Source organism: Falco biarmicus, chromosome 1, assembly GCF_023638135.1.
Source record: "Falco biarmicus isolate bFalBia1 chromosome 1, bFalBia1.pri, whole genome shotgun sequence".
NCBI lineage: Eukaryota > Metazoa > Chordata > Aves > Falconiformes > Falconidae > Falco > Falco biarmicus.
The window spans coordinates 103,413,917-103,437,150 of NC_079288.1; the positions used below are offsets into that span (position 1 = coordinate 103,413,917).

At 47.8% G+C, this 23,234-nt stretch overlaps 2 protein-coding genes across 5 annotated transcripts in view; one reads left to right on the forward strand and one right to left on the reverse strand.

Moving 5' to 3' along the window:
* Positions 1-2,720, forward strand: part of SHROOM3 (shroom family member 3) — a 52,153-nt gene extending 49,433 nt beyond the window's left edge. For all 4 annotated transcript variants that reach the window (XM_056354934.1, XM_056354925.1, XM_056354939.1 and 1 more), the window contains exons 9-10: positions 829-1,101; positions 1,733-2,720. In XM_056354934.1, the coding sequence (XP_056210909.1) occupies positions 829-1,101; positions 1,733-2,092 (633 nt within the window). In that variant the 3' untranslated portion in view covers positions 2,093-2,720. The remainder of the gene's footprint in view (positions 1-828; positions 1,102-1,732) is intronic.
* Positions 2,721-12,607: 9,887 nt separating this feature from the next.
* LOC130156448 (16 kDa beta-galactoside-binding lectin) lies at positions 12,608-15,532 on the reverse strand. Its single transcript, XM_056354963.1, has 4 exons — positions 15,399-15,532; positions 13,843-13,922; positions 13,302-13,473; positions 12,608-12,819 (listed from the first exon to the last, which is right to left on the reverse strand). Exons 1-4 carry the CDS (start codon positions 15,405-15,407, stop codon positions 12,667-12,669), a joined length of 414 nt encoding a protein of 137 aa, XP_056210938.1. The 5' UTR covers positions 15,408-15,532; the 3' UTR covers positions 12,608-12,666.
* Positions 15,533-23,234: the final 7,702 nt, after the last annotated feature.

Genomic DNA, 23,234 nt, shown 5'->3' on the forward strand with positions numbered 1-23,234 from the left:
ACATGTGCAGCACTGCTGTTTCTCGAGTAACTGAACCCTGGGGGCCTCCTTTTCTTCAGCAGTGAAACAGTTGCCAGCATTTTCACAAAATGGGTGTGCGCTCTCCGCGTCTTTGTTCAGTCACTGAGTAAATTTAGAGCATCTTTGGTGTAAATGCTTCTTGATGCCTCTGTGTGTGAGGCAGTGCCTGCACAGGCAGGGAGTTTTGGTCACAGCTGAATTTGAGGCTTGCACCTCAACACTGAGGCAGACAAGTTTGAAGCAGTCGGTAGTTTCAGGGTACTATAGGAGGGGAAAATATGTAGTAATTCCTTTTTTCTTGCTAAGCCATGTGTAACTAGTGAGTGTCAGCTCAGCCTCCTGCCATACCATTCATACAGCTTAAATTCATTTTTCTGCCGGTGGTTTTGTACAGTTCTGGGTCATAAGAAATACAACATCCAAACAAGGCTGGAGCAGGGAGTGGGGAATATGTAGGAGATGTGGCTGTAGCTCTTTTCCCTTAGAGACTTTAAAGAACATACATCTTTCAGGTGTAGGTAGCTGGGTATTAGAATATGGTACATCAAATCAGATGTCTCTTTTCTAAACGTTCATTGATAGCAGAACAAATACAGCTTCTTACAATCTGACCGCGTATTCAGATTATCACCTAGATCTGGAAGTCCAGAGTTTTCTCTGTTTCCTCCTTAATGTCGTCTTTGTGCACTGTTGCTGGCTTGACCCTGTTCCTCAGGAACTGTAGCCATATCCTCTTGTTGTCATCATGCATGTGACCAAGGTGATCATGGTAATGACTGATGTGGCAATATGTTTCCCTTCTGACAGGCTGAGCTCATCGGGAGCTTGACCCACAAGCTGGAAATCCTGAAGGAAGCCAAGGAGGGTCTGCTTGCAGACATTAAGATGAATAATGCTCTTGGAGAGGAGGTGGAGCTGTTGATCAGCAAGCTATGCAAACCTAATGAGTTTGACAAGTACAAGATGTTCATTGGCGATTTGGATAAGGTGGTGAACCTCTTGCTCTCCCTCTCGGGACGCCTGGCTCGCGTAGAGAACGTTCTGAGTAGTCTGGGGGAAAACGCCAACAGTGAAGAGCGGGTACGTATCTGCACAGCCACAGCCTCTGGGCCTTTTTCAGGGTGCGGGACAACAGCAGTCACAAGAAGGTGCTTTTATAAGCTAGGATCTCCAAAGGTTCACAGGAAGGCAGGTGTCTTAGTGCTTATTTATAAGCAGTGGCAAATGCAGTTCCATCCCAGGGAATCTTGGTCCTGGTTTGTATAAATGTCTTGGATCCTGTGGCTTTTGTCTCAAAACAGAATGGCTGTGTTTGGGACAGCAGGTCTATGACCCGCAGCTGGAGGCAAGGCTGTATGTTGTTGTGCATTGTGGAACAACTCTTTTGCCTTTTGCCTCAGTTGAAGCTGCAATTTAACATTATTTGGGTGGTTGTGAGAAGCAAAGCCAGATTTTCCTGGTAGTTGTTGCTTTCAAGCAAGTTTTACAGATTCTCTTGAAGGGCTTTCTGCCCCCCATTGACTAGAACATTCAGAGTCTGATACAGTGGGGCTCAGTCATCCTCCTCCCCCACGCTTTTGACTGCGTTTCTGGGAGCTTAGCAGCCATCCCACCTCCCCCAGAGGCAGCAAACGGTGTCGGGAGGAAGGAGAGGGGGGAATCAGTGAGTTTGGTGCTGCTGATACTGAAGCGCTCTCTCTGGTGTGTGCAGAGTTCGCTGAACGAGAAGAGGAAACTGCTGGCTGGCCAGCATGAAGATGCCCGGGAACTGAAGGAAAACCTTGACCGCCGAGAACGGGTGGTCTTGGAGATCCTGGGCAACTACCTCTCTGAGGAACAGCTCCAGGATTACCAGCACTTTGTAAAGATGAAGTCCGCGCTCCTCATAGAGCAGCGAGAGCTAGACGATAAAATCAAACTGGGTCAGGAACAGCTCAAGTGCCTGATGGAAAGCCTCCCCACAGACTTCACGCCCAGGGATGCAACAGCAGCAGCTGCCCTAGCTGCAGCATTTGCTACCTCCGCCGGGGTCGGTGGTAAAACACCTCCAGCAGTCTCTTCCTCACTCTAACCTTTCCCAGGTGGACCTGGGATACAGTCCTCATGCTCAAGTCTATTTAATCCAAGTACTGGGCAGATGGTTCTCTACAAAGACAATGAACAGAGACAGGTTTAAAACAAGATTTTAATGAAGGAAAAAAATAGCAATACTAAAGGTTTTATTTTCCTTTCCTTCCACCTCTGCTTCCTGGAAACTTAAATCAATGTGGGGGAAAATCTCCTCCTGCCAGAGATGAGGAAGAGGCTCACGAGAATTAAATGCATTACCTTTAATAAAAAACATGACCTCCTCTCTTCCCTCCCTTTCCTGCCTACCTGGCGCCTCATTAAATAATGAAGGATCTAAAAGAATGAAGCCTTAAAAATAAAACCAACCCATTCTACTGAACACTATTGATATTTATATTTTTTAAAAACAAGACAGAATGTGTAAGGTTTTGTACATACTCTAATCAGTTACTTGATTCTACTTTGTTCTGTATGTAGAAAAGACATTTAATTTTGTATTTTATGAAAACCTTAACAAAAAGAGGGAACCCCAAAGATAGTCATGCATTAGCTTGGAACATCTCTTCGTGGTTTTGTTGCTGTTGTTGTTGTTTTTTAATATAATAAAGGGCTACCAGAAGAAGCTTCAACCTGTTTCAACACATGTTAAATATACCTTCAGTGGCCTTGTGAAGGAGATTTTGACCAGGAAAATACAATCTGTCCTCTTCTGGATCTTGTGATTCTCTGATTCTGGAGTTTAAATATGCGTTTATGAGAACCTGCATCTCAGGAGTCCACGTTAGCGTGAAGCAACAAACTCGGGTCTGGACTGACTGTGGGAGCGTGGCACAGAGTCTGTCATTGTTTTGAATAATCTAACTCGTGGTCTGTGTTATTGTTGCAGCCTGAATGCATTTCCGTGAACTGTGAGAGGGATAGCTGATGACATTATTTCTAGGCCTGTTTTTGTGAAGGGATGATGTGGAATAGGACTTTTTTCATACAGCAATACCTCATTTGTCTGACCCCACTTCATCAGAAATTATTTTACAAGCTAGAAGAGGCATTAACTCGAAATCCAATATTCTCTTCCTACCCACAGAAATCATGCACATGTGATGATAATGTGCACCCTGGTTAGACAAGACCCTACCATAAAGACTATTGGATTATTTCCTAGTCAGGGCAGCCTGGGGTAACTAAATTTGCCTGACTGAACTTTACTGTATCGACTTAACCAAGTGCTGGAGAATTGCTGCCCATTTGCAGTCAGCAAAGCACATTGGGGCAAACCCCCTTTTCTGTATGGAACGTGCTTTCCTCTCTAACAAGCTGCATCACTGTCTGAATGAAATGGCTAGAAGCTGCACGAACAGATGACCACTGTGGCTGATGAGCCACATTCAGGTTGCCTCTCTTCTAACCTTGCAGGGATTTCCTGCTGCAGCCACAGTTCAGGTTTATCCTTTCTCCAGGGTGTTGCATTGTGCATCCCATCCTATCTTGCCACCAGGACCAGAGCAGGGATTTCACTTAAGTGGCTTTTCGAATTTCAGCTCTAGTATGTGACTGAAAATTGCAACATTCATTGCTTTCAGCACTGGTTTTAAATCCCCTTGGTTTTTTAATAGCTCACATCACAGCTCTTCCACGAGCAGCTTGGCAGACTAAAGAAAGTGCCAATGCCCTTCTGTCATACCAAGCATCGGTTCTCCAACAGCCAAAAGAAAATCTACCTGGTTATGGAATGGCTCAAGAAGCAGCGAGGCAATTACCTGTGTTGACAACAAACATCCTTTTCATTACTTCTGAACTTGAATGCTGTTCAGGGTCCTACAGCGTTTCATGAGAATCCTAAGCAGGGGACCTGATTTTTATGCTTAATAGCTGAATCAAAAACAAAATCGGAGGGAAAAGTATTTTTGGGGTGACTCAAGAATAATTATTTATTTGACTGGAGTTTCAGAAAGACAGTGAGGGGAGCTGTTTCAAGCCAATCAAAACATTCAGTTTTTCCTAAAAAACATCCATCCTACACAGTACTTCAGTTTATTATATTTATAAGTTGTTTTAATACTGATTTTTTTTTTTTTGCAGCCACCTCTCCATCCCATGCTTAAAACAAATCAAAAAGACGTGGCAAATCTGGCAGGCCTTTGTGAACAGCCTGAGACCAGCCAGGAGGGCATTTTCCATTTAGTAAGTTCTTTCCTGAAAAAGAAAGTCATGCAGCCTACCCTCAGGTCAGGAAGAGCCTCCCGTCCAAACAGGGCCTGCCTGTGTGCTCCGGGAACCAGCACAGACTTCAGGGGGAGCACCTTGGGCTGCGCACGCTGCGAGGTCCAGCCACCTTTTCCCACACGGGATGCATGATTGATGGCAATCGTCACTCTGCATGCTGGCATTACGCTACGAGGCAAGTGTTTCCAAGTGGCAGGCAGTTGGCCAGCTTTGTGGTGGTGGTATATAAGGCTTTACTAAATAGTGTGTAAAATGGTTTCTTTTGTTGGGTTTCCGGCCAAAAATTTGGAGGTTAAGAGTTCACGGTGGTTTACAGGAAATTCAGACGTTTGGCATGACTCTGTGGTCCAGCACATTTGGGGGCTGATGATGAACGTCCTACACATGATCCCACTGTACACACAAGCATCAACTAATGGGGCAAGTGATAGTTACTTACATTTTTATAACAGCTTAGGTGTCCAGGTGAAAAATGAGTTTTAAAGCCCGTATTTCTGTTCAAAGTGCTGGGAAGTTTATCATTAGGGAAACTGTCTTCACACAACTAACTTTGTTCAAAAATTGCTCTCCTGACTGCAGGGTTTGCTGAGTTTGGTAGAAGCACATCTTAACATGTATTTAAAGGTAATTAAATATTAGCCAAACCAACAGATTTACTTCTCAGCACCTTTGGCAAAAAGGGCATCCTATTCATTGCTCCTTATCCCACCTTGCTTTTCCCTTGTGTTTTAAAAACCAGAGTATAATGGAAACTCATTTCCCGAAGTGGTGACATGATTTCATGGGCCAGGAATACCATGGGCAGCATTTTACACTTACTGTCTAGTCCTTGTAAACTTACTGAAACAAATCTGAATTTTGGGTCCGGCTACATGAGATTTTTACATCTGTACCTGTAGTGATGTGGCCGCTGTGGAGAAAGCCAGTAAGCTAAGTACAGCGAGCATGATTTGCATTGCTACCCATTCCCCAAAATGCAGTCTTGTGCATCCCAGAGCTGGGGTATTTCCCCTTGCAACTGCAGCAGAGGCTAGGCATTAAAGCATGTTAAAAACAAATTATTCAAAACACATCTCGCAACAAACGGTGGTTCTCAACAGGTGAGAATTTTTGCTAAAAATTAGTCTTATTTTTAGAATGGAAACATCTGTTTGGGATATCGCAATGGAATACCCTAGCTCCCACCCTGCCACAGGGACAGCTGCACTGGCTGAGTTTGCTGGCCAGCCTGTGTGGCTTCCCTCCATAGGTGACCAGTGGATGAGACTCCCAAGTCAGTTCAGATTACCTGAGTCAAGCGCCTTCTCCAAAGCTGTCTCTGGAGCATTCCGACGACTGTTGAAGGATCCTGCAACAGCTACCCGGCTCCTTCAGCTGGCTACAGTCGATGCCTTCAGCACAGGGTGAAGCACACAGTCTCACTGCACTAGTTTGAGGAAAAATCCTAGTAAGGACAAAGCAGTTACACTTTTGACATACGTTGCCAGTTCAAAGTAAAAGCTAGTTATGCAAAAGCAAGGCGGTACCCCATTGCCCGTTATGTTACGTTGCATTTGCACATCATGGTTAGGAACATAGCATTTTTCCTGAGTCAGAATTCCTTAAATTATTACCTTCAACTTCCAGCCGGTTTCTGAGGGACCTTTCAGGAAAAAGGCAGATACAAATCATCATTCCACAGCCTCCCGCTCAGGCTGTCGCCTTGGCACTAGAGAGCTGGAGTGCACTTTTCCTGGGCTTTGGGCACAATCAGACTGCGTTGCTGTCATAGCACCCAGACCCAGCACAGGGGAACAGGAAAAGATGAGGTATGCACTTGCATGGTGATGCTGTCTGTTGCGCTGGATATTGAAGCAGGTCTTTTAAGCCTTGCTCTCTGTAAGTCCTCACATGATCACAGCAATACACTGTGCCTACAGTCTGCTCTGCCACATGCTGTGCCACGTGATATAAGCACCGTGAAAATCTAGTCATCTGGCTTACAATTTGCTTTTTTTCTATCTGAGCCCTTGAGCAATTGAGGGTCACAAAGTATTCATGTCAGATGCTTTCCTTAAGACTCAATCTAGTGAAGAGTGTTTACATGCTAAGGTCTGTTGCTTGTAAGTTTATACATCAAAATCTTTTGTGAAGGTTACCTAACAAAAAGGTCAAAACACACAGCCCCAAAACAGTTTGTTTGTCAGGCCTGATTCATCATCTCTACAACTCTGCTGCTGTCGTGGTTGTTTAGACCAGTAAACAAGAGAAGCAAGTAAACCAAACTGGACAGCATTTCATACTCACTCCACGCAAATCCTGAATATTAACATGAACAGTGACTTGTCATTTGCAAAATGTGAAACAGAGCAAGCTTTTCATTGGAGAGCCTATGCTTTACAGCAGTATGAGCAAACTAGGGGTGTTATCTAGAGACCTGATCCCCAGGTTTCTCCATGCCTTATTCAGCCATCCACCAGGCCAGTGTTTACATCTGGCCTTGATTCACCTAAGAGCTGTTTCTTCCTTTATATCCCTTCCAGAGGGGATGCATGCTGACTGTGGTGTAGCGTTATGGTTTGGCTGTGTTCCTACAGGACTATTGCTTGTGCCTTTGCATGTAAGCTAAGCATCGTACACCTCTCATGTATTACAGGGGTTTTCTAGCAATACATTACTGAACAAACATCGTTTGTGTTGTGCAACTGAATTTATTTATGTGGCCAGAGTGGTCTCAGTCTAGGAGACAGTCCTTTCCTGCCTGGCTTGGCCAGACTCTGCTGTCCCTCTGCAATACAAGCTGCAGAAATAGGTTGCATTCGGGGTGTCAGGTAGTCGGAAGGGTGCTTGCCAGATGCTTATGCACATGCATGTTATGCTGTTGCTTATGTGCATACAGTAACACAGCCTCTCCAACTGCAGCTGTGGCCTTTGTGCTGCTTGCTGCACGTTAGTGCTAAAAATCCTTGCAAAAATCTGCTTTCTTGTTGCCCATTGCGAGATGGTGGGGAGCTGGAGCCAGCCAGGCTCATCACCCTCAGCTGGGTTTGTAGGGGTATCAGTGGAGCCTTGCATGGATTGGGATTTGGGATTAGGAAAAAGGGCTCATTTTCTGCTACACTGTAAAGAAAATATGGTACCTGTGAGCCGGGCAGCTTTTTCCTCTGTGATTTGCAGCTTGAGACCATGTCTTTCTGCTCTGTGAGCAGATAGCCTTCAAATTAAACAAGGAAAGCCAGCAGTACTTCTGTTCATGTTTGTTTTAGCACTGAGTGAATTTTTAGGACGAAAATGAAAAAATAAATAATAATAAAAACCCCCACATAGTTCAGCTGGGGAGAATAAAAGCTGGTCAAGGCATGACCAAATTCTGAGGAAACCGCTCACCAGGGACCCGCTTTTGCAGAGCTTGTCGTGCCACAGGTGTTTTGCTGAGCTAAAATAAGGCTGTGTCTAAAAAAAGGATCCAGGCAAGACTAGAAAGGATGGCTTTTGAAAATTAGAAGCTACTGCAGGAGGTTTTGGAGGAGAAAGTAGCTTTATGCAGAGGTTTCTTCTGGCTCCCCCAGCTGGTTTTGTGGCGGGCGCCATTTTACCTCACGAAGGAGCCATTTTACATCACACTGCTGGAGGGAGCTCTGCGCAGCAGAGGGAACACCAGGGGACACACATCCCAGCACCCAACCCTCACCAAAACCGCTAAAAATTATAGCAGGGCTTGCTGCCCCCCCTCCAGGTGTGTTTTATACAGCTAGCACCTGTGTAGTCATCAGGGCTAAGGAGGGACAGCCGGCCAGGAGGACCCACACCTCAGCCTGAAGCCTGCTGAGAAAATGTGAGTAGATCAGATATTTTTATACTTTTTTTTTTTCCCTCACGTAGGAAGGCTTTTCAGCCTGGGTCTCCTGTGGAGCAGCCGGGTTGGGGTTGAGGGGGAAGAACATCCCAGTTTTTCTTGGAAAGCAGGTGCATTGGGGGGTTGGTTTCCACAGGGATGTCCTCAGAGGGAGGGCCCCAGCGTGTGTGAGCATGGTGGTGCACACATCCGGGGGATCTCAGTATGGCTTGCAGGCCCAGTGGTGTCCCCAGCTGCGTGACAGGACTTGCCCTCATCCCCTGGCTTCTGCTCACAGACAGCTCATCACAGTCTGTACTAGGAGCCTGAGCCAGCAGCACCCAGCCTCCCTCATGCTACAGCAAAGGGGAATTGCGTGGTTAAGGTTTTCCATGCTCTGCACCAGAAGGTGAGGTGGGGTGGGGGGGGCAGCAGTTATCAGATAATGCAGCTTATGGTTTGAAGCTGGCTTTCTGAAAGTAAGCAACAGAAGTTCCCTTTGGTTTGTAAATGTTGAAGCTGAGACCAAGGAGTGGGAGGTGAGGAGACAAACGAAGACAACTACCAGCACAGAGAGCTCTTGCAAAGCTGGCTGGTGATCACCTTTTCATTTTGTACAACAGATGTCAGTTAGTCTCTTATATCCATTGTTCAGAATAAGTTGTCTTGCACCATTTTGCTTGTAAATTCCAGTGGTAAGTGACCCAGCCGGCTTCCCATGCTCCACCACTATCTGGATTGCCCGTCAGCTTCCCTAGCACTCTCCTACATGCTGCACATACACCATGCACAGTTTCTAGGTGCACAGTGTCCTGCAACTGTCTTTTGAGACTGTGCTGAACAGTGTGGCATGCTTGTGTTGCTACAGAGTCATTTGGATGGCCTATTTCTGTCAAGTGAAGTTAATGTGAATTGCTTAGGGAGAAGTTATTTTTTGAGGAGACAAAGCTGCTGGTCTGTCTTAGCCATCACTGTTCTTCTAGGTCTTGCATGAGATTTTAATTCCTGTCACATCTACTGTTTCCAAATTAATCTCTTCTTCAACTGGGTATTTGTTCTACTCTTCCTAGACATGAGGTGTTAACATACATCACTTAATTTGTGTTCATAGAATCATTTAGGTTGGAAAAGACCCTTAAGATCATTGAGTCCAACCATTATCCTAATATTACTAACTCGACCCCATGTCCCCAAGTTCCACATGTACACATCTTCTAAATACCTCCAGGGATGGTGACTCAACCACATCCCTGGGCAGCCTGTTCTAGTGCTTGACCACCCTGAAGAAATTTTTCTTAGTACCCAATCTAAATCTCCATGTTGTAACACAAAGGCTTGCAGCTATTTTGCAGGGTTTTCAAGGTCCAATTTTCCCTGCCATGACCCTGTAAGGAAATCAAGTGGTAGAGCTTTGATTCCTCGTGAATAGCCAGGGATGGAGGCAGAGTACAGATCAGCAGACTTGCAGGATTTAGCAAATGCATCCCTCTCAACAGGGATCAGTATTGTTTCCTCCACCACCACTTCAGTCTCAGTGTTCGGGCAACCAAGGGGCAGATTCTTCCTGTAGGCTGTCGGCTCCTGTCAGGATGTGTTGCTGCACTGCAAGACTGACTACACATGACGCAGGATTTAAATAAATAAAAAATAAACCCCACACTGTTAGGTCATGCTGTGGTGCTTTCTGCTCCTCCCCAAAGCAAGCAGGACTCAGGGTCTTCACAGAGGTACTGACAAGCTGAGTTCACTTTGCACTTCCAGGAAAGCATACACGGCAGGGACAAGCCCTGCTTTTACATTCACTGTGACCCTCTGCCTGCAGCAGGGCATAGCATTCTTGCTTTCCCGATTGCTCTAGCCAAAGTCTTGTCATCAGTCTAGGAGCCAGCCAGGGTACTTCGCATTTACTCTGCCTGTTTACCGGTCTTACTTATAGGAACAGGATTATTTATGGCTCTGGGACACGGGAGAACAAAACTGAAGAGGCAGGAAGAGCTGGCAAAGGCATGCTTCCTTCCTACCCTTTCTCCTGTTTTGTGGTCTCCTTAGTGGGAGCTGCCAGCATTAGAAAGCAGAATAAGCCAAAATTAACTCTTGTGGAAAGTACGAGAAAGGGGTAGCCCCCAGGAAGGCACTGTTTGTAGCCTGAGCATAGCAGTCAGGGACACTTGTAGCTAACCTACCTAGAAATCAGGACTGCCAGCTTAACAGGCAAAAACGACATCAGCATTGTTTTTGTCAGTGCCGAGAGACATAAAGCTCATTTAATCAGGGCAGCCAGGAACAGGGACAGCAAAGGGACCAGCTGTAAGCTCTCCTGTGCCTCTGCAACATAAAGTCTCGTTTAACTTTAAAGCACTTGTATGCTTCATCACTTAGCTTACCTTCAGGCAGCTAATGTAACACAGGGATAGAGGGGAAAACAAGACAAAGGCCATCCCCTTTTCCCCAACCCCCCACCCCAAGTACCAACAGCCTTCAAAAAAAAAAAAAAATCAAGACTTACTTGATGAGGCAAAGCATCAGCAAGACTGGTCTTATCCTTTGCCTAGTAAAAACATCCTATACTGTAAATAACACAGTATATGCAGAACAGGAATTATAAGCACTATTATCTGTGCCCTTGTTGGTGTCAAATGAGATAGTCCTGCAGCCAGCCCCCTGCCATGCAGGGCGCATCTGTCCTTCTCCCACACAGGAGGTAGGTTGCAGCAACCCCTTGCCCACCCTTCTAGTAGGTGCAGAGCAGAAACTTTTGCTGAACACTGGTACTGCAGCAGAGCCCTTTGGTGTGTTCCCCAGACACACACACACCCCTCCCCAGCAGGGCAGGTGCCCAGAAAGCCTCCTGCTTATTTGCACACCAGGTCCCTTACTGTCATTAGCTGCATCAGCTTGGGAGAGCAAAGAGGAAGAGCCCTGACTATCCACAGTCACCATGTCTGTGCCCAAAGGCTGCCTGGCAAGACACAGCTGCAACTCATGCCCTTCTGGCAGAGCTGCAAGGCCTCCATAATGAGGGTTATCAAACAGCAGAGAGAAAAGGACATCAGTAGAACAAGAGGGTCTGCCCTCCAAAGAAAATCCACCCCCCATCACTCACGGGCATACCCAGCCCTCCGGCACCTGCTGCAGTACAGATCTGAACAGTATTACAGCTGTGCACCAATCGTGCTGGCCAGAAGGCAACAGGCTTGCAGCCTGTCAGCTTCTCCATAAAAATCTTCAAATGGCCGAGGTACTGTGCAGAGTGGTATTGCCACTACCCAAGCAGCTGGCCCAACTGCTCAGCTGTTCAAAGGTGCAGCAAATGCAGCCCTAGTCTAGAACAGCCCTTCTGAGAGAGATTAGCCAACAGGAGTCAAATTCCACCACTTCAGCAGCACCGGCTAAGGGAAGACCTCACTAGCAGTCAGTTACCAGCTGAACTGCTCTGGGGCAGCACTGCTGTAGCTTCAGCAGTCACAGAGCCAGCACCCTAACCTGGGCAGCCTGCCCAGGCTCCCAACTCTCCACAGCAGGCAGGACTTCTTTACCTTTTATCAGATCCTGAAATGCTGCAGCAGCCCCACCTCCAGCCCTGTCATGGGTAGGCATGGCTAGCAGGCAGCTGGGGAATAGCAGTAGCAGACACACTCCAAGGCATTGCACAAGCAGAGCAAAGAGGTTGTAAGCAGAGGAGACTGCTAAGCTTTTTTCTTTTTTGTCTGCCTAAGTGCAACTAGTTGTGCTTGGTGCACTCAGGAGTTAATACCTCTAGTAGCCTTGTTGAATACAGCCCTCAGCTGGAGCTTAGCAGCCAGGTGTTGGGCTACTACCTGGCTCATCACCTATACCTGAGATGTTGCTAAGCCACCAGCTCCATGGTACAAAATGATACCGGGTCTCTGACAGCATCAAAACATCAGTTCATGAAGCAGCACAGACTGACTGGATCATCAAAGACCTCACACCTAAGCACTGACAGGCTTCACCTTCCAGTCTTTTCCCCTGGCAAGTACAGTTAGTCTGACTTGCCTGCTCTACTCCTTTTTGTGCCAGCCTACACCACACTCAACTGCCGAGCATGTTCTTGGAAAGCAAAGCTGTTTGCAAGAGCACAAGCTATGCCCTGTTCCCTGTCAGTCCCTCACCCTCAGCAAGGGAATGCGATCAGCACTTTTTGGTCAGAGATGGCACAACAGGTGCCCAGCATACACTTATTTGAGTTTTATTCCCCAGCTGGGACTAGTCCCGGAGTTTAGAAACCAAATAGCCAGTGACCACTCACTGCAGCAAACAGGGTCAAGGGAGCAACTACTGCTACAGTAGCTTTACTCACAGTAAATCATGCTTTGCCTGGCACATGGTCTAACTCTGTACCAGCTGCAAGGCTGCAGTGTAAGTAGGCACACAGATTGACACACAACCCTTCCCATGCCCACCCCTGTAGCGCACACAGGAGCAAGCAGATTAGAGCAGAAAACAGCAGAGGAAGCAGCCATTGCAAGTTTGGGTTTATTTCACTAAGCACAGGGGAGAACACAAAACAAACCAAGCTATAGCTCATTGCTGAACTTAATGGCTTTAACTTTAAAGTCACCCTCCACAGCCAGGTATTCAATTTTCTCCATGCCCAGCCGATTAGGAAACTGGAACTCTGCCTCAGGCACCTTCACCGTTGCTTCCGTTTCATTGTAGGAAATGCAAATCTGTGGAGAGCCAGAAGAAGGAAGGCTAACACATCACAGCTCACAAGCCTCCCTCCCCACTACCTCCAGTCTGGGTGTGGTACAGGCGAAATGGCTGCTGGTGTCAAGGCCATGCTCACTAGCTCAGTCTCCTCCCTGCCCAGCAAAGCCACAGAGGGGAGGAAGCTCCTTTGTGATGTCCCAAGGCCAGCTCCAAGCTTCTGCAACAAAGGGATGAGGCAGACCTGGTCTGAATCTCGGGTCAGCATTTTAATTGCTCATACTTGTTGGCTTGCAAAGGAAGGCCAGAGCAGAGCACTTAACACATCTGAGCTGTTGGTCATTGACTTGAGCAGAGCAGGTCTAGACAGCTGGTTTTAGTTGTGAGACTCTTCCCCTATTGATTATTCCTGTTTCCACACCTGCTCCTTCACCACAGATGTACAAGGCAGCATTATAAAGCCGTACCCTGGGCCCCTTGGTGCTCTGTACCAGGACCTCACCTCGATTTTGTCACCTTGCTGGAAGGGAAAGTCAGCCTTCCTGTCCTCTTCACCCCAGGTGCCATCCTCCTTAGAATTGCATACAACGGTGTTGACATCCCCGTGGCAGTTGAAGCGAGGGTTGAAATGCAGCATGAGGGTGCTGCTGTCCTTTCCCACGTTCACAGCAAACCTGGGGAAACAGAGAGGCAGTGCTGGTGCAGGAGCCTCAGCTACCCAGTGCTGACAAGCTGAATACAGCAGGAGCTCAGGCTATCCAGTGCCAAGCCAGTTCCAACTGCTTAGTAACAGCCAAGCGCTACCAAAGGTTCAGGTTGCCATACATAGCGAGTCTTCCACTGGGTAAAGGAGAATTAGTTCATCTCACAAGCAAGAAACCACACATAGGCTCACCCAGGGCAGGAAACAGCCGTTCCCACTGCAACCAGTGTCAAGGTTTCTTTTTTTTCTCATTTTCTTTTGCATAGCATCAAGTTCGCAAAGGCCAAAAAGCCACGTATTTGGCTTCAAGTATCAATCCATCCACCATCCCCTTACTCACCCTTTAGCATCAGACAGGATCTTCCCTTTGACCTTGATGCACTCCCCGGGCTGGATGTCCAGCTGAGTAACGACCAGTCCCTGCAGGGCCAAACCGCAGGAGTTAGTCCCTCCCAAGGCAAGCCTAGCACTCTGCTCGGGCTACGGCACAGACCAGCTCTGGAAGACTCAAACATGTTGGCGGCTTCATGCTAGAGGAAGGGCTGAGTCAGGCCAGCTGCCTGTCCCAACCCTCTGCCAGAGAATCCTAGGCCACAGCTGCCACCTCACTGGCATCTCCCACCCACTATGGAACGTAAGCTGACAATGAGGCGATTTGAGCCAGCGTAACAAGAGCAAGGTACAGGTACTGATTAATCAGCTGCCACAGAAGGCACCCTTGCAGGCCAGCTTGCATCTGCCAATCAGCCATTACCATAGGCTTGTTAGTCACAAAGCTTTTTTCTTTTTTAACACTAGGTCTCCCCCCTTCCCTAGGTAGGTCTCCAAGTAACAGGAGCCACCAAAAAGGTTTCTTGTCTCAAAGCAGGCTACGCAGACAGACAAGGCTCAGAGAAGCCTGCTTCTGGCTGCAGCCCGTTAAAGCAGAACACACAGCGCCTCCCAGGGAAACTCCACTGAGAGAGGGGGGCTTGACCCTTTCCTCAGAACCAACTTACTCCCACTGCCACACAGCCCCAAAGCAGCACTAACGTCACTAGCCTCCCACAGCTAAGAGGAAGATGTTGTTTAGTGAGGTCAGGCATACCTCAAATCATGCTTTGCTGCCTGTCCTCCAGGCCCAAGCGCAGCAACGCTGAGCTCCACTCGGAACCATGTGCCAGATGAAGCAGGGAGACTAATTTCAAATTACTTATGTTGTTTAATTGGGGTGGTTCTTACCTGGGTTGTGCAGGCCCGTGCCCAGCACCTGCAGGCTGCTGCAGAGCCCAGTACCCCCTAGGTCTGCCGGCCTGCCCCAGTGGTACCTGTCCTCATGCCTGCTCCCTGCTCTGCCAAGGCACAGACTGCTGAGGTCAGATTTCCCCCGGTCACTAAACCGCTTATTGTTGCGACACCAGCCTTGCCTTCTGGCTCTGCTTCTGCTGGGGCACAGCCTGGAACAATCTCAGTGCCCAGGTGGTCTTTCAAGAAGAAGTCAGGGGTCTGGGACAGGTTACAATAGAACACCAGCCTGCTTTCCTCTGCTGTCCCATTAAGAGTTAGCCCAGCCCTGTACCCAAAAGGCACTTTTCCAGAAGGGAAATACAAAGTTTCAGGAAAAAAAGGTATAAAGGTTGTTCAAACTGTTGCAAATAGTCCCAGACGTTTGGAATACTCGAGGATATACACATGCATTAGAACAACTTCCCCACTCGGGTAACAGGCTAGAGAAGAGGAGGAGACCAAAAACGGGTGGTCAGCCCTCACTATTCCTCCCCCAACCACATATAAATCTAGCGCTTCCTCCCAGCTAATCCTTTTCTCCTCCTACCTCTGGCACCAAGCCCAAACCCCACACCCAGCCAAACCCTAGTCCTGCTTGGCACACCAGTCCAGTTTGAAGAAGGCACTCACTTGCTCCATGCTGCTGCTGCCACCAGCCCCACCGGGCAGGACACCCCTGAGCCCCTGTTCCACAAACCGGAGTGACTCAGCGCTGAGCTCCCGCAGCTTAAATCACTTGGGCAGGACCATCACATGACGGAGGGGGGTGAAGAAGGGGATCAATTGCAGCTGTTCGGGGCTGGAGCTTTCCCAGCCATTTAAAGTGGGAAGCGGGAGATCTCTACTGATATTGTTCTTTGCAGGCAGTATGTGTATGATTTTAAAAGCTAGTGATTGTTTGCTTCTGCGTAATCCTAGAAATCCTTACTGTAAGCTCTTCTAGCCACTACGCAGTGTATGTTGGCTCTTATCCCGGGAGCTCAAGTGTGGCTCTGTGCCTGCAGCGAGGTGGCTGCTTTTTGTTAAGTGATCCCTGCCTAAAATCAGGGTTGGAGTCCTCATGTTACTGCTGCCTCTGAAAAAATGTGTGTACACATCCTCCCAGCCCAGCCTCACGTCTGCAAGGAGCCTGGACTGATGGGAGCCCCTGGGTACAAATCGTCGCTACTTGCCGTTAAATGAAACCCACGGATTTGTTATATTCTACACCAGCATTTAGAAAGTGCCTGAAAGTTAAGGTTGGTTGTGTGGGGCACTACTAGACGTGTGAATTCAGGCTGCAGCTTTTGAAAAGTAGCGTGATCTGGCTGGTTCTATTCCCGTTGCAAAAGACTCCAGAGGGAAAAGAGAAATGCTTTGTTAGCGGAGGAAGGGGCTGGGCAGGGCTGCGCCCAGCCGGCAAGAAAGAGGTTGCTTTCCCAGCTAGTCCCTAACGCCTGCTTTTCCCCTTTACTACATCCTTTAAAAACACACAGCATGACTTCCCCAAGGGTCTCCGCAAGGCAGCGAGGCCAAGGTGGGAGCTGCTTCGTGGGTCTGTGTGACTGGATCAGCTGGGTGCCGCTTTGGATTGGCTTTAGCAGGGGCCTCAGACCTCCGTGCCTCAGTTTCCCTCATACATGAAGTGATGTTAAGGACATGCAGCTTCACAATCCCACTTGTAAAGCTTCAGTCAGAGCTGCTATGTAAATGCAGCATGCTACTTGTTGGTTAAGCCGTGACTAGTCTGTGAGATACCTCTCCGGAGATAACTTTAGGAAGGGCTGCACAGGACAGCTTACGAAACAGTGCAGGTATTTATGGCTAGGTAGCAGGAGGAGACACGCTGCCACACAGGTGGCTGCTGGAAGTTCATGAGAGTGTGCTGGCTGTTACATGAACAGCATCCCGACTCATCCCAGATATCCCCCACACCCGCTTCTGAACCTTCACATAGCATTTCAGCAGTCTGTATGACACTGGGTCAATCAAAGCTAAGCTGCGTTTGAACTAGAAAGTCACAAGCCTGAATTGGAGCCCTGTGACTGTATAAAAGAGGGCAAAATGCTGACTGAAAGTACTGTAGGGAAAATCCTGCACACGCTTTCGCCTCCGACTAAGTCCCCGGCTGTCCTACACATATGGAAGAGCCATGCTGAGGTCGGGAGTTAACTGCAGGAGCGGAGCTGCAGGTAGCAAATGCCACTGAGGGTAGGCCCCCTCCAGGGACAGTTTGGAGAAACCCCAAGTAATTCCACCTTAAGCCTGCCCCAGTGTCTAGCATGATGTTAGCTGAGATCACGTGTTATAGATAGGCTTTACGTGCCTGCTTTCTGTGGCCTGAGTTACTGTTCAGTTGTTCCCCTGGTCGCTGCCTCGTGTGAGAGGTTGATCAAATTCTGTTTGGTCGGTTGGGTTTTTGTATTTGTTTTCCATTCAGCTCTGTGAAATCCCTGGAGATTTCTCTCCTCCTTTCAGTGCTGCAGGGTTCCTGGAGAAAGAGCTGCTGGCGAGGGGAATCATGGTGCTGGGGCGGTGCAGTGCCATACTGTTGGCTACTCCGACTCCCCTTCTGAAATGTGTGTTTCTTGTGAGCTGCTTTTCTGGCCTGAAGCCTCCGCCTCTGACCCTTCTGTGGAGACTGCACTGTTTGTTTTCCTCAAGTGCTCTACACTTGCAGCCTAGTTGGTTTAGCAACAAACCCTTTGGTCTTGCCCCTGATTTAAAGTCTCCTGGTCTTAAGCCCTGTGAAATCAGTGAGGTACCTATTCTCAGACTACAGTGCTGACATGCCCAACTGCCCTCCGTTTTTGCCAGGGATTAAAGCCAATGGTGGGGAGGCAGAAGAAAGAACATCTTCCCTTTTGCAGCCTGCTGTGGGAAACAGTGGGAGAAAATTCCCCAGTGGGTCTCCTTCCCTTTCAGAGGGTTTATAAAGGGAGACAGGCTGCAAAGCAAGGGCACGAGCCTCTCTGCACAACATGAGGGAGAGGACACCTTGCGCTGCCCACAGAGAAAGGGCTCAGCCCCAACGCATTCTCCTTCCCAGGATGGGAGGTTTGTGGCTAGAGAAAAAAAATTTAAAGCTCACAGCAGGCTGGCAGAAGGGTAAGGTGTGCTTCCAGCAGGCAGAACGCAGACAAGAGCCCAAGTTAGCTTTATCTGGATCGTAGCAAGGGATTGCAATATCTACAGGCCCTGAGGGAGACAGTAGTTGGGGTACATACAGTGTATGCGTTCCCGTTTCCAGGACTTACTTTCACATGTAAGAGTGTTGCACCCACCAGGCAGCTCTGGCTGAAGCAGGAAGAGAAGAGTCATCTCCTGCTCATCTAGAAGGTGATGCCCAGAGGAATTTTGCCCTGTAGGGAAAATTAAGGGTGCCCTCCCAGCACCTGGCCTTGCAAGCTCGCTTGAGGGCACAGGGCCCTGCCTGGCACCAGGTTCCCAGCCCAAACTGTTAATTAATATCTTGATTTACCCAGGCTGAAGCCAGACAACTGGCCAGTCTTATTTGCTTGTCTCTCTCTAGAAATACCCCAGTTTTGCTTGAGAAAAATGTAAATACCAAAAGGATGTAGCACACCGCTTGTTACTCTTTTTAATCTTCTGCAAGAGAAAATACACCCTTGCCCTTGGCAAGTCATATCCCTGACTAATCGCTCCTATCCTCAGAAATGGCTTACCCCTGTTTTTAAAAGGTCTAAGACCACATCAGTGCTGCTGGCTGACTCCGGGACTATGGTATCTTCTCTAGCTACATGACACGGGGTGCAGCAGCCAGTGTTGCTGGCTCTTCAGTGTCTGTGCCTGGTTTGTCTTGCGCTGAACCCACTCACACTGTAGTTGTTGATGCTACATATCCTAAGTTACTCATTGCTGTAGCTGAGAAAGAGGCGCCATTTCTTGCTGAAAGAGCGAACAGTAACTTTCTCCTTTGGAGATGGCATCTGGCCCCAGCTCCAGCACAGCAGTACTGTACACATGCCTCCCTGGGAGGTGTCATGGTTTAACCCCAGCAGGCAGCTCAGCCCTGCACAGCCGCTCGCTCACACCCTCCCAGGGGGATGGGGGAAGGGATCGGAAGGGTAAATGTGAGAAAACTCAGGAGGTGACATAAAGACAGTTTAATAGATAAAGCCACACATGCAAGCAAAGCAAAACAAGGGATTCATTCACCGCTTCCCATCAGCTGGCAGGTGCTCAGCCATCCCCAGGAAAGCAGGGCTCCATCACACATGATGGGGACTTGGGAAGACAATGCCACCACTCTAAATGTGCTCCCCTTCCTTCTTCCCCCAGCTTTATATGAGGAGCATGACTTCATATGGTATGGACTATCCCTTCGATCAGCGGGGATCAGCTGTCCCAGCTGTGACCCCTCCCAGCTCCTTGTGCACCCCCAGCCTACTCACTGGTGGGGTGGGGAGCAGGAAAGGCCTTGGCTCTGTGTAAGCACTGCTCAGCAGAAACTAAAACATCTGTGCTATCCAAACACAGCACTATACCAGCTACTAGGAAGAAATTTAACTCTATCGCAGCCAAAATCAGGACAAAGGGCGCCACAGCTTCAACCATTGCACCAGTGGGAACACACCCCTGAATCACTTAGGCTGGCCAGGGGAGGGAGAGAAACTGCTCCAATTCATTTTCACCAGTGCAAGGATCATGCTGGTAAAATAACGACAAGAAAAAACTCACCCTTTTCTCGTGTGAGCTAAAGCTTACAGTTTGCTTGGAGTTCAGGGTGTTTATTGCACTTTCTTTACAGAAGATTTGTTCTTGTCTCTAAGTTCATTCAGCAAAGACAGCATCTTTCTCTTGCACTGTCTTTAGGGAATATTTGTGTCAATACTGTCTGAGTGGGATCCTGGTCTCAGCAATAGCCTCTGGTTAGTCTTGCAACCTAAAAATTATGCTGTTATGGCATAATAGATATACAAATTTTATATATATATATACACACACACACAGAGCTGTTTTCTACCTCTTAAAGTATCTGGGCACTTTAACTTAAACAATCCTTTGCTACTGCTGTTGAATTATCTTGTTCTTCCTGTTTCTCCCATAGCATAGTTTGTCTCATCTGAAAGGTTTCTGCCTTTTTGCTTGAGTAGTTATAACCCCCTGAAGGGTTAGTTTTGTTGCACAGTTTCTCTGGACCCTTCTGCACCAAAGGTCCCTCACATGGATAACCAAAACAGTGCTCTCACCACTATGGTATCTTCCAGTCCTATGCTTTCCATGGGGGAAACTTCAGGGTTAGTCTGGAGACTGCAGGAGAATAGAGCTGGACTCACAGGAAAAATCTTTAGCCTGCTCTTGAAAGACAAAGGATGACTCTGAAGCCACAGTCCAATTTGGCAGGAGGTTGAGAGGCCCTCCCAAAGCCTGCAGGCGCTGAGCCTCCCAAAGCACTGCTTTGGAGGGAAGTTTGTGCCAGGAGGAAGGGCTGGAGGTCCAGCCCAGCCTGGATGCCAGCTGGGGTTGCATGGCCACATGTCACTAAAGCATTTTTATCCCAGAGGGTTTCCTGATTTCAGCTTTCCCTACATTAAAAGGGAAGCACCTCTATTCCAAGTTAATTATAAATTAAGTTAATTATGAAGAACTTCTTAAACTATCTCAAAGTGATGAAAGGAGTTTGCTGATCCCATCAGTTGGGTTTAAAGTATGTCTCATCATTCTATTTCCCTCATTAACACCGACCCAAGCTGACAAGCCCTGTGCTTCTCTCATCTCTCAGCGGATTAGATTTAACTAGAGCAAATTGTTAACTAGCCAGGAGAACTGGGGCTTTGTTATTTTGGACTCATTCCACTTCATAACCTCCCCTCATACCTTTTAAGTTGGCAGGTGGCAAACACATCTCCTCGGAGTTTATTGCCTCATCTCAAAAGGAGCTGTTTGCATTTGTTCCTCATTGGAGGTCCCCACTGCTCTAAACTTAGGAATTCAGGTACATCTTTCCTTCCTCTTTGCAGCTCACCAGGCAGCAGGAAGATTCATCTCTCCTCCAGACTTGCCATGCTTGCAAGAAAGCAGTAAAAAGCAGCGTGCTGCCCCACCGCTGCACACTGCCAGGCTGCACTTCCACCTGCCAGGCACTCTTCACCCATTTCTTATCAAACTAGAGCTCAGGACCCATGTCACTTGGGACAGACCTGCCCTTGTTCCCCTGTGACACCATGCCCCAAAGAAAGAGACCTTGCCCTGCAGCCGGAGGCTATAGCAGCTATTGCAGTGTGAATGTGTAGCGGAGCCCACAGGCTGCTGACCCTTCAAGTGCATGTTTTCTGGAGGTTTGTCAACTCTGTCAGTTTTAAGTACTTATTTGTCTTAACAACATTGTTGTTTACTTTATATCTATGACCACATTGCAGACTTCTGCAACAGGGAACAGACCCCAGAATGCTTTTCACTGGGATATCACAGTAGGATAGCAGCACTTCCCAAGCCTTATATATTTGTGTGGTCTAGCTCCAGACAAGCTGGGTTTGATTTGTTAGTCATGATCAGCTGCATGGGGACTTGGCGGGGTCAAGAGAAGATGAGGAACTGTGCCTTTTGCTATCCTTAACCAGCTGAACAAAATCTGTACAGGCCTTGAATTTGTTTACGTGGTGTGCAAGAGATGAGAAAAGATCAAAGGGAGTTCAACTGCATTGCCCTCCCCAAGGTACGCAGGCAGGGAAGCTGGTTAGCTGGGTATGGACCCTACATGACCGGAGCAAGAGGAGAAAGACCACAAGCAGCATAGCCTGTTGTGGTTAAAAATAAAAGGAGGGGTGCCTATGGAGAAGGATAATCACCAGAGCATGCCTTCTATATTGCTTTCATCTTGAGCTATGGTGGTGGCACATGGGTTGGGGGTCTAGCCTTTGTTTTATTTCCTGCTCACAAATCAGTTTTACTCATCTAGTGCCATCCATAAAGTTAAAGCTCCTGGGTTTTGCCAAGAAACCTGGGATGCTCTTCTGAAAGATTGTCCCGTTCCAGGCCAAAGGACTGGATCTGCATTGTCACAGTAGACACATCAGGAAGCATTACTTCCTCCATTATTGTCTGACACAGGAGTGGCTTCAGCAGGGCTGGGAGGCAGAGGCAGCAGTGCAATGCTCAGGTTGAAATGCCTTACTTATCCCTGCTGAAGTCAGGAGAAGGGAATGTAGGAGCTGGAGGTCCCTGGAGCAGATCTGGCACCTTCCAAGGCATCTGCAAATGCCAAAGCCATCTTTAGAAGAAGTGCATTCCCCAACTTCTTCCCTGGTGCATCATCATCTGCAGAGGCCAGCATCACTCACCTGCTCTGCAACAGCAAGATGTGCTGTGCTCAAAGCTGAAGAGCTGTCTGCTCTGCCAGTGTGGCTAGCCACAGGCCCATTCGTGGTACAGTGACGCTGCCAGGACTGCACATCCTCATGTCATGAGATCTGCAAGGCATAGTTTGGCAAGCATAACCTGGGTTGCTGATAAGAAATCAGCAGTAGTCAAGTCATCCTTTCCACCTTCTTCATATATCAGACGTGCAGAGGGCACTGGCTATGGGTTCCTATCCCCATTCCCAGCAGCTGACAGAAATAGTATCTGTTGGTCCTTTTATATTTTCTTCTTATGACTTCAAAGCTTGATTTTTCTTATGTCACTAATTATGCAGAACCTGCAAGGCAGAGGTCTCCCTTGTACCGAAGGACTGTAGCTTCTTGTTTTGGACCTTTGGCAGAATCAGTGGGGGAAAATACCTCATAATGACTTTGAACAGGGTGGGACCAAGCCTTTTGCCTCAACCCAGTGTCCACAAAAGCATTCCAGCAACCTTAAGCTGGATTGATTTAGAAGAGCTCTCTTCTAGCCTGACATATAGCACATACAACGTGCCAGGATGGTTTAGAAACTCAAGCCATCTGGAGTGCTTTCCCACAAAAACATGTGTGTGCCAGAATTCATCTCCTTTGAGCCACCCACAGTGAGAAGGGATTGTATTAAATCTGGCTTAAGTTCCTCAAATTCAATTTTAAGCAAAAGAAAATTGTCAGTAAGTATTCGGAAAATGACTTGGAAAGAACAAGCTGATTAAAAATGTAACAACAAACGTTGAAGAAACATTAACACTGTCCATTCTGAGCCTCTGGATACTGAAGGGCCTTCAAAATGATGCTGCTTGGGGTTCATTTCCTTCCCCTTCCTGCCACCTTCTCCCTCAGTATTTTATCAGCCAGATTTAGGGTTTACCTGAAATGAGTCCTAGGTCATGAGGGCTCCCATGCTTCAGAAACAAGCTCTGATCTTCTCTGGCTGTGAAGTGCAATGAAGACACACTCAGGTTTAAGACTGATGTTGCTAGATCCCTTCCACATAGCAGCTGCATAGCAGTATCAAATGCAGGCACATCATTTGATTGTCTCCCCCATTATTGATGACAGGCCGTTTCTCAGGTGGCTGGAAGGTGACATCTCAGCTGACGGCTAAAGAAAGCCAGTTAGAAAT

Excerpts from the sequence above, each read along its gene's own strand:
- LOC130156448 (XM_056354963.1), bottom strand. Across the intron at positions 13,474-13,842 it reads ATCCTGTCTGATGCTAAAGG|GTTTGCTGTGAACGTGGGAA; the intron begins GTGAGTAAGGGG and ends CTGTTTCCCCAG. Across the intron at positions 12,820-13,301 it reads AGCAAGGTGACAAAATCGAG|ATTTGCATTTCCTACAATGA; the intron begins GTGAGGTCCTGG and ends GGCTCTCCACAG.